General features: G+C 41.9%; 1 protein-coding gene across 1 annotated transcript; it reads right to left on the bottom strand.

Moving 5' to 3' along the window:
- Nucleotides 1-7,424: 7,424 nt before the first annotated feature.
- On the bottom strand, nt 7,425-15,870 carry LOC144013655 (cysteine/serine-rich nuclear protein 2-like). Its single transcript, XM_077512767.1, has 5 exons — nt 15,257-15,870; nt 11,602-11,772; nt 11,258-11,520; nt 9,551-9,847; nt 7,425-9,020 (listed from the first exon to the last, which is right to left on the bottom strand). The coding sequence occupies exons 2-5, from the start codon at nt 11,759-11,761 to the stop codon at nt 8,403-8,405; spliced, it is 1,338 nt and encodes a 445-aa protein (XP_077368893.1). The 5' UTR covers nt 11,762-11,772; nt 15,257-15,870; the 3' UTR covers nt 7,425-8,402.
- Nucleotides 15,871-16,296: the final 426 nt, after the last annotated feature.

Below are 16,296 nucleotides of genomic sequence, written 5' to 3' on the forward strand. Positions count from 1 at the left end.
ACTTCAAGTATCTCAGCTCATGCTATATTAGAAACTTGACTTCATCCCAACGCGCACGTTTCATTTGTGTACAATTTCATCATTATTTAAAAATGTCTTAAGAATTGCTTTTTAAAGGAGAAGTCAAATATTTTCTTCACAATAATATGCTACATCCCTGAACATGCAGTCGTTTTGTTTGGGAAATAACTAACATTTGCCCAAATGACAGGCAAAGTGTTCTTGATTCAAGCAATTTACTTTAAACCATGATCAGTCATTCAAACAACTTTCAACACAGCATCACTATGGTTAGTTAGTTCATGTGTGATCTACCAACAGGATACAGGTTGGCATTGTTCAAACCAAAACCAAATCCCACTCCTGTGAGTTCCCCGTGGAAGTCTGGTGGGAAAAGCGGCATATGTCACGGAAGTGCTCAACCGTAATGTTTTCCCTGGGAGCAGCTGGGGCGTGGGATGGATCTCGTGTTGACCTCTTGGCTCCTAATATATAATCTCCATGTCTACTGGTTTGTAGCCAACTGCTCAGGTATAAATACTATTGTAAAGAGAACAAGGCCTTTGCAAACTTTGACTTTCTTCTCTGATTAAAAAACAAAAAAACAAAAACATAATTTACTCAACAGTTACTCGGATTAAGTATTTATTTTCCAGCCGAATACTAACTTATTCAAGTGGAGGACTATAATTTAGTTTTACCTGAGTCATATAATCTAAATCTAACAGTGGTCTTAATTTAGTAACGTTTTTTAATAGCCTACTCCACTGACCGTTGACCTCTACTAACCTATTTAAGCCATTAATACATCACTAGTTTCATAAGCATTAATGGCACCACAGATAGCAACTTGGCCGCACACAAACTTTCGGATACATTGCTCAAAACAGTATACCATTGTTCTAGAATAATATAAATACATTGCTTACCTTGGAGCAGAATCTGTTAATTTTTCAAGGGATTTCAATGCTAACAAACACCTACATTTGATTAGTCTGCATTTATCTGGTGTCATTTGAGGTTTTGGAAACCAAACTAAGACACACACACTAAAAAAAAAAAATTGCTTGAACTTCTCCGGATAACGTGGTGCCCAATATGGTTTAATCATAATTACATTTAAAAAAGAAAATACATCAAACGTTACATACACACACAAATAGTCCAAAATATCATTACATTCAATGAAGCACGTTCAAAAGAAGTATGTCGTCGTGATGTGAAACGCATTGGTAGTTAATTAGGGCCATAAAAATTAAAAGGAAAATAGTTTTACACAACCAAAACCAACTACTGTACTGCGTAGTTAACTTACCAGCCTAGCTTTTTACTTACTCTTACAGCAGTCTGGATGCCCTGTAACACCATGCTGCCTCTTACAGGTCAGTCTTGGTACTGCATTACACATCTGGTTTTGGAGGAGTCGGAGACTTGTGCTATTCATGAAGATATGGCTATGTGTGTGGTGTGCTGTGTTGGTTCGTGGGGTAACTCACATTTAAAAACATTGAGTTAAAAATCTGTAGGCCTATGTGTTTAACAGGCTTAAGTTAAGCACATTGTGTGAAGAAAAAGAAAAAAAATGTAACTGTACTATGCAGTTGGCATTTTCTGTCCTGTTGGTAAAAGTTGAATGACAGCTGGACAATGGGAAAGTGTAACAAGAATCCACTTTAACATTCCAGAGCCCCTTGCTGGAAGTGATTTGCTATCTATTAATGTTTCCAAATACTTGCAAACATTGACATCAGCTGAGCTCACAGATGCAGAGCTGCGATGAGGCAAAACGCCCAATGAGGCCAACAAGTCCGATGTGTTGTACGCTGGTATTTCCAGTCCCTCACAGGGAGCGCGAGGGGATCCTCTTTCTGCAAAATCCCGAGAGATGGACCGTAAATAACCCTCTCGAGTCATCTGGGATGTGTAATTAATTTCCAGAAGCCGTTTTCCTACGACGGCAGTGTTTTGACCAGGCCTTTTTAAGGCCGTCACCTGTCGGTCCCACGCTGCGCTTGTTGTCCAAACTGCAACCCGAGCCTGGACCTGAGATTCACTGCCAAAACTGACTCCCAGATGGTAAACATGAGCGATTGACTGAAGTGGGAACGTCCCAAACCTCTCATTTTGTTCATTCTTCTGACAAGCAGTACACCCTTGATTTGTTGTCAGTGTTTGTCTTTGTTGATGTGTAGTTTAGGATGTGCTGCTTCCATGAGTGAAAATGCTTTTACTGTCTTTACGTGGCAATGAAATCCACATTCGCCATTGGCCAGCGCCATACAGGCACTCACGTGCATGGAACATGGCCACCCTCTCAAATGGGCTAAATTCAGTAAGATAGGGAGTGTAAAGTATGCCATAATCCTTGGGGTATTTTTCCAAAGCCTGAGATACGTGGGAAGAAGAAGAAGAAGATGACGAAGACAAAAAAGAATACAGAAAAAGACAAGACATAAGAAGAAGACAAAGAAGAAGACAGATGAAGAAGACGACGAAGACAAAAAAAGAATACAGAAAAAGGCAAGACAAAAGAAGACAAAAAAGAAGACAAGAATAAGAGGAATAAGACAAAAAAAGAAGAAGATGAAGCTCACCAAAACGTTAGAATCTATTTGTTTTTGGTATCATACTAACTCTGCTGCATTATTGTTTCCATGACAACATGGAAACACTCGCTCCACACCCGCCACTGTTTTTACAGGTACAACAGTGGATCCATGTGTGGAACAGGAAATGAGGTCAATAGAATGGGAACATTTTTTTTGTTTTGTTTGCACAGCACTGGGAACATGGCCTAGCTGTTACACCAGCAAGGACTAAACAACATGGATGTCAGCGATATGGTATTCACCAGGAGTGACGAGATCCTGGTTAGGGACTTTTTACATGATTGAGTCAAAGTGTGCTTGAGGGAATAAGACATATGGGCAGGAAGTCAATCCACTTCCTTTCCCAGATTCACAAAAGTGTTTTGTACTACTTGTTTTGCATCTCTTGGGATCAGTAGGGTATAATAACAGTAGGGTAGAATATAGTAACTTCCATTTTCAATAGTGCTTGTGCTCATTAGGGTCACGGGAGAGTTGGAATCGATCCCAGTTGACATAGGGAAGAAACAGGAGCACACTCTACACTGGTCGCTAGTTAATCACTGGGCACATACAACCATTCAGAACCCCACCGATGGACAATTTACTGTAAGAGCCTTAAAAGAATGTGCATGTTTTTTGGAAGCCGGCGCATTGTACGCTGTGACTGGTTAGCAACCAGTCAAGGGTGTCACCCCTCTCACCCAAAATCTGCAGTTCATTCATCCGCGACCCTAATGGGAACAGGATTTTATAGACACCCCACAAGGAATATGATATCGCAATTCAACCATCGAACCTTTGCGCCATGTTGAGAGCCATCTGGGAAAATAACGCAAAAGTAGGGGGGGGTAAAGTGCCCCAAGGTTGGAAATACACAAAGTTTTTCATAATCGAGCATCCTGAGAGGTTCATCAGGAGGAATGTACAGTTTGGATACCAAAGAGGTGAAATCATCACATTATGTTACCCACTGCTGTTAATGCACAGAGGGCTTGCTGTGAGAACATTTGCATTCTATGAAACTTCCACCACTAACAAAGCCGGGCACAGGGCCAGACACTGAGCTAATGGGATGGATTTAATTACAGAGCTAAGCTGGAAACTATTGTTTAAGTTATTTCACTTTTTTGGAATCGTTGAATGGTGAATGGTAATAGTAAAAAAAAACGTATAAATAATTGTGACGAGCCTACTTGACCGCCGTCTGTAGAGGTTTCCTGTCAAGCAGTTTACGGGCCAAAGATGACTAGCATGCAGCCATACAGTGAATCGATGCTGCCCTCAGCTGGTCATCAGATATACTGCACCCATGAACATTGGAGAAAAGAACAAAAAAACTTTCTAAAATAAAAATATATTTCAGTGATATCATTTTCCTCATAATTTATCGATTCTGAAGGAATTTGAGAACAGTAACTGTGTTTCTGCCCTGATGAGTCTTACTTAATTCCTTACCATGGCTATGTCAAAATTCAATTTACAGTGGAATGGATTCAATCATTGACAAATTGACAATCATGAAGCATGTCAGTATTTTTTTCTTAAATGTGCACTTTATTTTCTTATATAGAAAAAGACCTTTTTTGTCCACTTTTAGGGAACGATTTCATAAGAGAGACTCTCACAGCTCTTTTATAAGTCTTTTCAGCATTCCAACAATCACACTTATTATCTTTTGCTCACAGACATATCTTGTGCAGTGGTCCCAGGCTAAAAGTGATGGCAAGCAGCCAAGCGTGACTAAGGGGAGGCCACAAAAAGAAGAGCGAGTCATCCTCTCAGGAGGGTGAAGACAGGCTTTGGTGAGAAATTAAAAGGCAAATAATTACATTAAAATCTCAGTCAGGATGTCAGCACATACAAAATAAATGATGGTTTAAATGTTTCTTTTTTTTTTAAAAAGTTTTTTTTTTTTTTTTTTAAATAGCACAAAAGTTAAAAAGCCACGGACAAAATGTCATTAGCACAAGAATGCGTTGCGGTAAAGCAGCAGTCGCCTTCCTTGACCTCCTGCCTGAAGAGTTATGGAATCTTGAGAGAGAGCGCAAAGAAGTCTGTAACGTGAGCACCTTTCCAAAACATAGTAATTCGTCATTATGCTTCCTAAGCCCCCTAAATACAGTACATCTATGGACATACACACACTTAGCAAGCCGCATCGCACAATGTCACATTTTCTTTTAAATGCTCTTTTCTTCATATGATGCATCTCTTGTTCAGAGGCGGTGCAAAAATATCTTGTTGCACTAGACAAGTATCGATATACTTCATTATTCATGTGAGGGACATTGATGCTGTTAAAACATTTTGTAGGACAGGCCTGGCGTCAACACTTGAATAGACCTGGCCTGGTACCCTAGAACGGGTTCAAGTTGCCAGAAATGTGGAAATGATAACAGTCACAGGTCTGAGGTGCCCATTTTGAACATATGCAAAGCTACGTTGTAGAACAGGTCGGGGGTAACGTTTCAGAACAAATTAGGTCTTAACAGCTCTGGTCTAATGTGACTTTAACATCCCTGCTCGAGAGCAGGCCCAGTTACACACAAGAACAGGCCTTGTGTTAAATTCTAGAATAGGGCTGCAGGTCTTGCACGCTAGGGGTTGTTTGAGGCCACACTGGAACAGGGCCAGTCTGAGAACAAGCCTGGCATTGCAGGCCACATCTTGTGGTCTAGACCAATCCTTAATTTCCCCTCAGAAAATACAACTATCAGTCTGTAGAAGAGGTCCAGAGTGGCTAGCATTTTGTGACCCATATGTAAACATTTGACTATGTTTACGTGTAGGCAATAACCCTTTTAAAACCCGAATATTGGCACTATTCGGGTTTTGTAAGGCCATGTCAAGACGCGCGATAACTAAAATAATGCCTTATTCTGGTTTTTAAAAACCTGAGTAAGACCCCCTGGTTTACCTCTTTTATAACCGGAATTCTTCCTCATATAAACACATTCGGAAAAACACGATCGATCGGGGCATTGTTCTTCACGGGAGCGTAGAGCTGCCAATGTGGAGTAAACATTTTTGGCTGTCGAGAATGTTCGAATATACTCGCAAATATGTTCAAACGTACTTGTGGCTACATGCTACAAAGTTAGCATACCTTCCCATAATGCCACGGGGTATTATTTGCGCATGCGCGAGTGAAAAAAAATGACGAACCTAAATCATGCACGGCTGACATAACAAATCGTAAAAGTTACGAATAAACAATGTTTTCTGTCTACTTAATTTTTTAATGAAGTGTGAATGTGGCCCAAATGCTAAAAAAAAAAAAAAAAGGGGGTTTTGTTTGCACTCGCACATGCGCAAATAATACCCCGTGGCATTATGGGAAGGTATGCTAACTTTGTAGCATCTAGCCTACATGTACGTTCGAACATATTTGCGAGTATGTCCAAACATATTTGGGAGTATCTTCGAACGTATTTGCGAGTATGTTCGAATGTCTTTGCGACTATGTTCAAACATATTTGCGAGTATGTTCAAACATATTTCAATACATTCGAACATATTTGCAAGTATGTTCGAACATATTTGCGAGTATGTTCGAACATATTTCAATACGTTCGAACATATTTGCAAGTATGTTTGAACATAGTCGCAAATACATTCGAACATACTCGCTAGCCAAAAATGTTTACTCCACATTGGCAGCTCTACGCTTCCGTAGTTCTTCCCTGTACACATGCTCGCTAGTTTTTTCTTCATCTTCTTCGCTTATTTGATTCGCAAGGAATCTTGGTCTATGTTGTCACGACTACACGCAGATCCATCCTACTTGCTACAGGAGTCTCCCTTGACTACATGGATTTCTCTGCTGCTTTTTCACATTATTTTGGACCTCTACGGCGAAAAGTTTGTGACTATGTACACATACAGTATATAAAAGTACAGGGAGTCCTCAAGTTACATCGGAGTTCCGTTCCTACGCTAGCGATGTAACCCGAAATTCGACTTAAGTCGAATTTCCCCAATAAAGTCAATATTTACATCAAAATAATTTGCATACAAAATCTAAAATACATTAAAAAAAAATTTAAAAAAAAAATAAGATGCTGTACTTACCATTACTGCTTAGAGGTGGATGGAAAAGAAGGGGGAAGGCTGGTGTGTGTGGGGGGGAAAAAAAAAAAAAAAAAAAAAAAAAAAAAAAAAAAAAGGGGCGAAAAAGCCAAAGATACTCCCACAAGTGCGAGCTAAGGGCTAAATAGCAGACGAGGGGAAAACACTGCGGTCTATATGGCGGACGAGAAGCCAAAATGGCGGACGGGGCCAAAATGACGGATCAGGCGTAACCATTGTAAAGTCGAAACGCCTTAGGTCGAGTGTGCCTTAACTCGAGGACTCCCTGTATATAGTCCGTACTTCCGTGTAACCCACCGGAAATTCTCAAGCCGGTGTCAACAAACATGACGCTCGCAACAAAGACCCACACTTCTGGAGCGAGGAGGAAACCGACTACATTATTTAGCGTGGTGAGAGACATAAATATAATGTCTTTTATTGAACGTAAAGTCAGTTAATTAAAAGTGGAAATGATGATATTTACCCAATTACGTTGTCCGCACGTCGAGCATGTAAACGAGAGTAACTCTGTCCGCAACGCATGTAAACGTGTTACCTCTATTGTTTCAGAAACCGGAATTCTGACCTTAACCTGAATATTGACTGCATGTAACATAGTCACTTAAAGGCGGGATCTTCAGTTTTCACTCAGGAAAATGCACTATATAAATACAGGATGTATACCCATGAACTCCTTCTCAATCTACACCTCTGGGCTTCTGTTAATGTGTGATGGTGATTTTTTCCTAAACCCACCCCCACCCAGCCTGTATTTTGCGGGACGTTTCTGTGGACAGACAGTTGTTTACCCCTCCAGCCAATCGCAGAGGGGATTGGCGAAGTTGGCGGGGGGCTTGTCACTCACTATCTGCAGACTGGGCCAGACGAATTTGTCGGCTGCATGACGTCACTCCCACGGCAACTTGACAGCACGCACGGATTTTTTATTTTTTTTCACTCATTCACACAAGTCAGGGAGTGACGTTATGCAGCCGACAAATTTGCCTGGCCCCAGTGAGTGACACGCCCCGGTGGGGGTTTAGGAAAAAATCACCACTACACATTAACAGAAGCCCAGAGGTGTAGATTGAGAAGGAGTTCACGGGTATAAATCCTATATTTATACAGTGCATTTTCCTGGGTGAAAACGGAAGACCCTGCCCTTAAAGATCACGTCGTAGAATTTCAGCAGTGTGGTGAATGTAATGCAGAAATCAGCGCAACTCGCGTTCTATCTAGCACAACTCCAGGTGGATGAAAGCCAACCTTTTTCCAGCAGCACCTCATCTGCAAGAGATCCATCACACAAAGGCGTAATATCACAGGCATTGCAACTACAACACAAAGATGGCATTTGTGAAAGAAGACGAGCAAGACAATCTCGGCCTCGCAATCGCACACAAACGCTTGTACAGTACACAAGAAAACAAGTATTTCCAGGATTATTAGGTCAGTTGACGCCGTCATTTGGCTTGACTGCAGCACGCGCACATCTGCTGCCATACTCAGCTTTTCTCTTGGATGCCTCCAAAGTTAGCAAGCAGGGTTTTCGCCTGCATTTTTTTTTTTTGCATAAGGCTGTGTTCACCACCTTCAACACAATTCACAATAAAAGTCATGTGACTGCATATACCGTAACATATGCCTCCTGACCTCCGTTTGCTCCAGCCTCCACGACTGCAAAATGTGTTATTACTTCTTCGACGCTATTTGTGCAAAACATCTGCAGAGAAGCTCGGACTAAACGTCAGGCGGAAGCGGGTCCGTCGCCGCCGCTGCTTCTTCGAGAACCCCTTCATGATGGAGGAGCTTCGATTGGTCACTTTGGAACTGGCCACCTGAACACCCGTCCCCTCCGGCCTCCTCGGTCGGCTCCAGGGCGGCCGGCTCGATGGAGCTGAGTTGGTAGTAGTGGAGGGGGGCGGAGTCTCTGATAAGGTCTGCGGGACTGTCCTCCTCCTCTTGGTCGATGCACAGCACGGCGGTCCCGGTCGGGAAAGGCCCCTGCAGGAGAACCTCCTCCACCTGCGGCTCCTCTGCCCGCCTCTCCTGCTCCTCAGCGCTCTGCAGGTGCAGCACGGCGGTCTCGTTTTCCCGCTCGAGGATGTCCTCCTCCGCCTCCAAGACACACGCGCTCTCTTCCAGGGCCGGGGTCGTGGGGAACAGGGAGGACACCCGGTCCGACTCGGCGTACGTCTCCCCGGGCACTTGCAGCAGCACCCTCCTCTTCTCCAGGTCCAACTTCATGATGGTGTGCAGGTAGTGTGTTCGGACACGAAGAGGGTTGAACTCGACGCGGCCCGCTAAGTTGCCGCAACCATCTCTGGAGCACCCGCACGGGAAGGACATTCTGTCCACCTGAAGGAGAAAACAGGCCTCACGATTGACCCCCCCCCTCTTTAATCTGGACTTACACTGCAGGTCCAGGTTGACACTGTAGGAACACGCGAAACGACATGCATGTGCAGAAGCCTAACTTGCACATGAGTAATTCTTACAAGTGTCAATAGCAGGCACTAACGACACAAAAGTAAAACAATAATAATTACAGTAATTCATTTTTTAACCAACCATTTTAGCTGTGTTAATGAAAAGTAGTGCTGGGTTTAAAAAAAATATATATCAAATTCATTTTCCTTTTCAAGCCTGGTATTGATTCAGAAAACGATAAATGTCTCTTTTTCCCATAAATTCTTAAGAAAATTGAATTTTAAAGGCCAAATATTTTTTGTATCTGACTTTTTTTTTTTTCATTTACTGTTCACATGAATTTAGAAGTATTTTCTTACAATTATTTCAATTGTTTCAACCATGAAGTGTAAATCCAGCCTTTGTCCCTCACCAATCGCTCGACAGGAATGACAACCTTAAAAAGGTGACCCTCCTACCTGGCACTTGATGCCAGCTTGGCTACAGCCACAGTGTCGAGGGTCGCAGTACAGACGGCAGTCGCAGCCACATTCCTCCCGGGAAAGGCGGATGGCTCGGAGCTCCGTTTTCTCCCGGGCGTCGATGCGAGCGATTCCGGACGCTCGTAGGAGGGCTCTGCGCCGCTTGGTGGGCAGTGGCTGAAGGAAAAAGCAGTCGTCCACCTCCACGGCATCCACGTCCAGGTCCTCGTCCGAAACGTCGTCCAGAGTGAGCAGTTCGGCTTGGGCGCACTCCACTGTGCCGTTCCTGGTCAGCTGTGTACGACAGTCAACTCAGCTAAAGTAAATAAAGTGTGGAGGAAAAGCAAATACACAATACTGTGTATAAACATTTTTCTGATGTAAAATATGTGCCTTGGCTCGATAAAGACATTGCTCTAGTCTAGTAGAAGGTCTTCCTCCCCAATTTTGAACTCCTTTTGCAACCCCCTTTGCCAGAAACAATTTTCCATAGGATTTTAGGCTTCTCTTTTTAGGGAAAGCCCGATTATAATGATAATCGTCCTTTTTAAAAAAAAAAAAATCTGACAGCCAATAAAAAGGTAAAGCTAAAACCATTTTAATCTCAGGGAACTATTTATTTAAAATTTCAGTTAACTTTATGAGACACTGCTGACCCTGGGAACCTTCTGAACCTTTCATTTTTGTTCATGAAACAAAGAAATAAGATTTCAGCTATTTTTAAAATTTGGGAAAAATATTTACTGTAGAAAACTATAGAGAGCTATAGTATTTACTTGTTTAAGGTTCCATTTAACTTTAAAACTTGTGATAAGCTTGGGCGCACCCTAAACATTTTTTGAGAAGTGTAAAATGAAGTCTATTGTCTAAGTTTAAGAAAATTAAAAAAAAAAGATTTAAGTCATTACAACAAAGTCGAGATTGGCATTTGTATTTTAAAACTTTTTTATTTTTACGCCAATACCCCCCCCCCCCCCCCCTTAATCAAAATGTATATCTGTTTCAAATATTGGTTATGGCCTTCTTCACTACCAACTAATTTGCTCCCAAAGACGTATAAAGACGTTCTATTTTAAACATTACCATTCTCCCAAAGACATATTTATACGTGTTTGTTTGTTTTAATGCTAGAGCATACAGAAGGCTTTGATGCAGCCTGTGAAGTGAAGAGAATGCTTGAAGCAATGGCAGTTAGTAGAAAAACAGCCAGCAGGTGGCAGCAGAGTATAAGAGATCAACCACGGCCATGTTGCAAATAGCTCTTTCCCCACAGTTTTAAAACAGATTTGTGAATAATGGTGAAACTTAGCTATATAGACTAACGTTAATTGCTACAAAACGGAAACAGATAATAATATACTTTTTTTTTTCCCTGATGAAAGAAGAGCTTCTAACCTTTCTTTTGGTGGTTGCATGCCTTTATAGCAATATAACAATATTCTGTGGGCCTTGCCAAATCAGTCCAAATCCAGTAAAACAGCTGAGAGCTAAGGGTGGTTGCTTCAGTGAAAATGGCTGAAAATGAGTGAATGAGTTTATAATCGGCATTAGCGCTGAAAAAAAATAAAAAAATTAAAAAAATAAAAAAATAAAAAAAATAAAAATTTTTTTTTTTTTTTTTTTGGTCTGTTTTGAATTCTTGCTAAGCCCTCTCGTGCCCCATTACGGAAACCAAGACAAGCCATGGAGGCGTCAAAATCTTACCTTCAGCTTGCGGGCGTTGAGCTTCTCCTGGCGCAGGTGTTGGCGTAAGGTGTGTCGGTGACTGCTCTCCTGCTCGCGGGCAAACTCGCCCAGCGTGTAACGCTGGATGGACGAGTGGTTGTGGGCCATGCCCAGTGAGCTGCCCCCCTGGCTGGGCACACTAGTGAAGCCCTGCCTCCGGGGGAAATAATACACCGTCACCGCATCGAAACGCACCCGCTTGCCTCCAGGCGACAGCTTGTGCTGTCTGAGGATTGAGGTGGCTGGTGGAGGGGAAGAAACAGTCAGGATGGAAGTGAATGATTATTCATGATATGTGCACTTATGTATTTCTTGTTCCTTACGTGTGAATTCTGTCCTGGAGGGGGGGTTGAGGCTGTCACAGCTGTCGGCACTGTCGCTGCTAGAGATGTCATCGTCAGAGTCTTTGGGTGTAGAAAAGGGAGAGCAGTTGTCCACCTCTTCATATCGTCGTTTGAGGCTGAGGGATGAACCTGCCTCCATGGAAACTGTGTCTGAGGGCACAGGGCAGCACTCAGGAAATCAATGCCGTCTTAGAATGACCAACTGTTGTTGCATGCACAAACTGCAGCTGTTGGTGTCTAAACAAGGGAAGGGCCATTTGGCTCAATTTCCATAATTAACCATGGGGAAAATTAACCCAACCATTTGCACTGTATTAGGATGACAAATGAGTTGAAGCATATCCTAGCTAACAATCTTTGGTTATAGAAAATATATACCACATTTTCCAGATACGGCCTTTCATTTACTACATTCATATAGCGCTTTTCCACCTTGCAAGGTTCTCAGAGCGCTTTGATGATGATGCAGCATCTGGATAATTCGAGGTAAGCTCAATGGCCTCAAACATCAAACCCACAACCTCAGGGTTGCGAGACAACCACACTACCACTGATCCATGCTACCTCAGTAGTCAGAAAAACAGGCAAAAAAATATAAAAAGTGCAACTTAGCTGTGTGCAAATACTGGTTTCTAAACTAATTTTGTCTCAAGGCGTCACCATGGCAACTACATGGGCACTTCTGTGTTTTTCGGAAAGGGTGTTGGAATGGAAAAAGTCTGTGCACCATTTAAAAAAAAAAAATGTAAAATCCATCTTCAAAGATTAGACGCAAGAGCTGAAGTTATGTAACGCAAAAATGATCCATCCTTTGGAGCTCATCCTTGTGCTATGACGAAGCATTTTAATTAATTAACCCTAACTGGAATTGATGATTGACTGCATTTTGAACCAGGCCTGGTTAAACATGTCACATGGGCATTTGCTCACACAACAGAAAGCACAACTGTGACCATGGTGACTTACGCAGGATGAAAGGACGACAAAGGACCTGCGCTTCATCATCAGCACATAAAAAGAGGCTGTGCTCAAAAAGCATAAGAAAAAAATGTTTTATTTTCTCTTATACTGACTTGATTCATAAATCAGAAATGATTTTATGCAGCGTGCATAACAAATTTGGTATGGTAATGTAGACAATTTTGGTTGTCTGAATTTTTATATTATATCGAAAAAAATCCAGCCATTTCTCAGTTTTCTAATTTCTACACCACTTGTCCTCATTAGGGTCACGGGTGAGATGTAGTCAATACCAGCAGAATGTGGGTGAGAGGTAGGCTGGACCCCGAGTATATGTGGTATATATGAGCCAGGTGATTAAAAAACAAAAAGAAAAACAAAATGCGATATATAATATACAACTACAAACTACTGAACTCAACATGGTCAATATCACTTCATAAGTCATTTGCCTTTATGTTAGCAGAAACCAAAGCTACAAAACCAAACGTTTACGTAGAATAAATCTGAGAACGTTTATTGTGATACAGACTGAATGTCGGGGTGAACATGGGAAGAAGACTTAGAAATCATTCAACCCTAGTTTGACAGCCAGGCAGCAGTGAATGCTGACCCATCCACGGAAAGTGGCTCCCATAGACTGCTGCTGCTGCTTTCTTCCCTTTTTTTTTTAAATTCCAAGTTGTCCTCCCTCGCTCTCTGTGCTCCACGCTTATGCCCCGTGACGTCCCCATGGTCGCAGTCGACCAACAAGCATTCTGGAGAGAGCACACTTGTGCATAACTGATCCGACCAGGTGGTGGTCTTTTCTTCTTTTTTAGACACTTAGGTGAATTGAAGGGCACTAAACTTATAAATAATTGTTATTAATTAAAGAAAAAACTACTTGTCACATGAGAGAATTAAGGTAAGTTGCTTAGTTCCTCATTCTTTTATTGTGAGCACCTATGCAAAGGTTCAACACGCTGATATTTTCAGAGATTGAAGCAGGCATACATAAAGATGTCAACATCATTTCGTTGACTATTAGAACTCTGACTTGCCACCAAAATCCACATTCACTATTCTTTTACTGTTTAAGCAGTGAATCCCAAATCAACTCAAGTGGGTTACTAAATGTACTATTGCCGAAAAACACATCAGTCCAAAAAAAATAAAAAATAAATCCAATTTGATCATAATGGTAAAAGTAAAGAGGGCATTTAGACCAGCTCAGAGGCCTTGTGGAAGAGTGTCAGCACTGAGACTTGGAGGTCGTGGGTTCAATCCCCAGCCAGGTCATATCAAAGACTATAAAAATGGAACTCATTTGCCTCCCTGTTTGACACTCAACATTCAGGGTTGGAATGTGGGGTTTAGATCACCAAATAAATTTGCGTGCAGCCCCTGCTGCCTGCTGCTCACTGCTCCCGCAGGCCAAATGCGGCGAACAAATTTTGCCCCACTTAGTGGTACTTTAACTTCATATCGCGATTTATCTACATCATGCTGTCCAAACAGATTTACCAAGCCTTACTTAATTTTTTCTGATAATGTATTGTAGTGTACCAAAACAACATCCACCCAAGGCTAGCGCTAAAGCAGCTGGGTCCAACCACAGTAAAGGTTTTCCTTCTTAGTTTAAATAACTTACTTGAACCACCAGGATCACTCGCCATACATTGACAGGCGGTAGAACGTACGTTAAGAGTTTTAGACTGTACAAATAGTTTCCAATTGAAATGCTGAAAACAGCATCGCCCCCTGACTCACCCAGTTTTTTTTGTTTTTTTTTACTCATTCCTAAGCTCAAGGGGTCATCAATGGGAATCAAGATGGACATGACAACCGAGCTGTCTGGCACACGTCATTAAAAATAACGATTTTATACTGGCAACAGTTGACCTTGGTGTGGATTATTTCTCAGTATTTCGGTTCTGTTCGTTATTTCCCATGGGAACAAATCTGAGGTCAAACAGCATTTTGGAACAGACTGTGTCCCACTGTTGCGCTTCCAGGTTATCAAGTACATTATTACTATAACATCAGTATAATAATGGTGAATGAGAACAAGCACGAATCATAAATACCTTTTACCAAGAAACTACGTGCCTACTTGCAGATAACGTACAGCCTTTTACTCTGACCCAATGCAAATTTTGGATGCTGGGCCATTAGCTTCATTAAGACTTCTCCGCAGCAATGCTGCATCTCCTGAATGATGCTGTCATTTTGAACGAGAGAATCAAATCCAGCACTGTAAAGCAACCTTGTATTGCAGCATTTTTACCGCATTTAACCCCACTGGAGGAGCTGTCAGGAGGTGTGCAGTAATCATTCATCGGATTTCCAAGTGTAATGTCTTCTGGCACCATTTTCCATCCAATCAGAAGCCTTTAAAAGTTAAAAACACTATCATTTGGAAATATGGATTACTTTTTTTTTGCTTTGTTTGAATTGTGTGTAGAATAAAGTTTAAAATCCAATTAATTGATGATGAACAGTCGAGAGAGAAGCTGATGATGACAGTGCAGTTTACAGAATCTTAAGCAGGAACATCATTGTGCAACTGTAGCTCGAACAGCCAATAAAAATACGAGAGCACTTATCGTATCAATCTGCAAAATTAGTTTTCACGTGCACACTGTAGGGGGGTAAAGCATGCTCACCATGACAAAGAAGCTTCTTTTCTTACCTGGGCCACAAACGGAGAGCTTGAATACAACCAACTCGTTGCTCCTTTCTCTTCCCCTCTGTTCATGGATTATGTTAAACACCCTGTGGACGCCTTTTTTGGTGCCTGAACCAGCAGCGATAGCTTTTAAAGTGATTGTCTATGCGTACCACTTCCTCAGTGTGGCTGGAGGAGACTACTTTGGCACTATACTCATTGTTCTGAAAAGGGGGGAAAAAAACGCATCCCTCTTTAGGATGTAGTTTAACGGACATCCAAGTAGCCGCCACGTTACAGGGCGCTCAATTTCCACGCCGTATGAAGATTTGTCTTTTTAAATTTTAAGTATTTTCCTGTTCTTGACAGGGGCTTTTAAATGGAGAAACCCGCTGACATCTTTAGTCGTGGTCGTTTTTCGCTCCCCCTCGCTCGCCTCTTCTCCAACACACACAGGGCTGAGGGCGATCGGCAGGACCAAAAGCGGCGTCCTCTCGCTCTTCACGCGGTCCCGGTGTCAATGTCGCGGCCGTCTTTGGGGCGAGAAGACGGTCTACGACCCGGTTTCGCCCCGACCGGACCCGGTCGCTAGAATGTAACAATGGCAGCTCAAAATTCCTCCCGGTGGACGTATATGTATTCCCCGTGACGTCACATTTTAGCTTCGACCCCAAAGGATGCTGGGAAATTGAGTGTTTGTGGTTATGTCTTTGTTCGACATTTAAAACTGTAATTTCTACTTTCAGTTGGCAATCAAAAATAAAAACCAAAGACGTGACTGATTATATTATAGCTTTTTTTTTTTTTTTTTTTGCAAAACTAAAAAATACTAAACCAGTCCACCAACAATGTCATAAGCCAAGCCCAGTCCAACCATACACTTATGTATTAACCTCTTAACTCACTGGCAACTATACCTACAGACATATACAATAACAATAATAATATAGTATATTTCCTTAAATAGTATAATGGATGTTAATCAGAGTACGAATATATCTTGAAGGTCTGTTTAAGAAAAGGACTTAATTTGTACTGCCTATTTTGTGGTGGTTTGAACACTA

The sequence above is a fragment of the Festucalex cinctus genome, chromosome 2, assembly GCF_051991245.1.
Source record: "Festucalex cinctus isolate MCC-2025b chromosome 2, RoL_Fcin_1.0, whole genome shotgun sequence".
Lineage (NCBI taxonomy): Eukaryota > Metazoa > Chordata > Actinopteri > Syngnathiformes > Syngnathidae > Festucalex > Festucalex cinctus.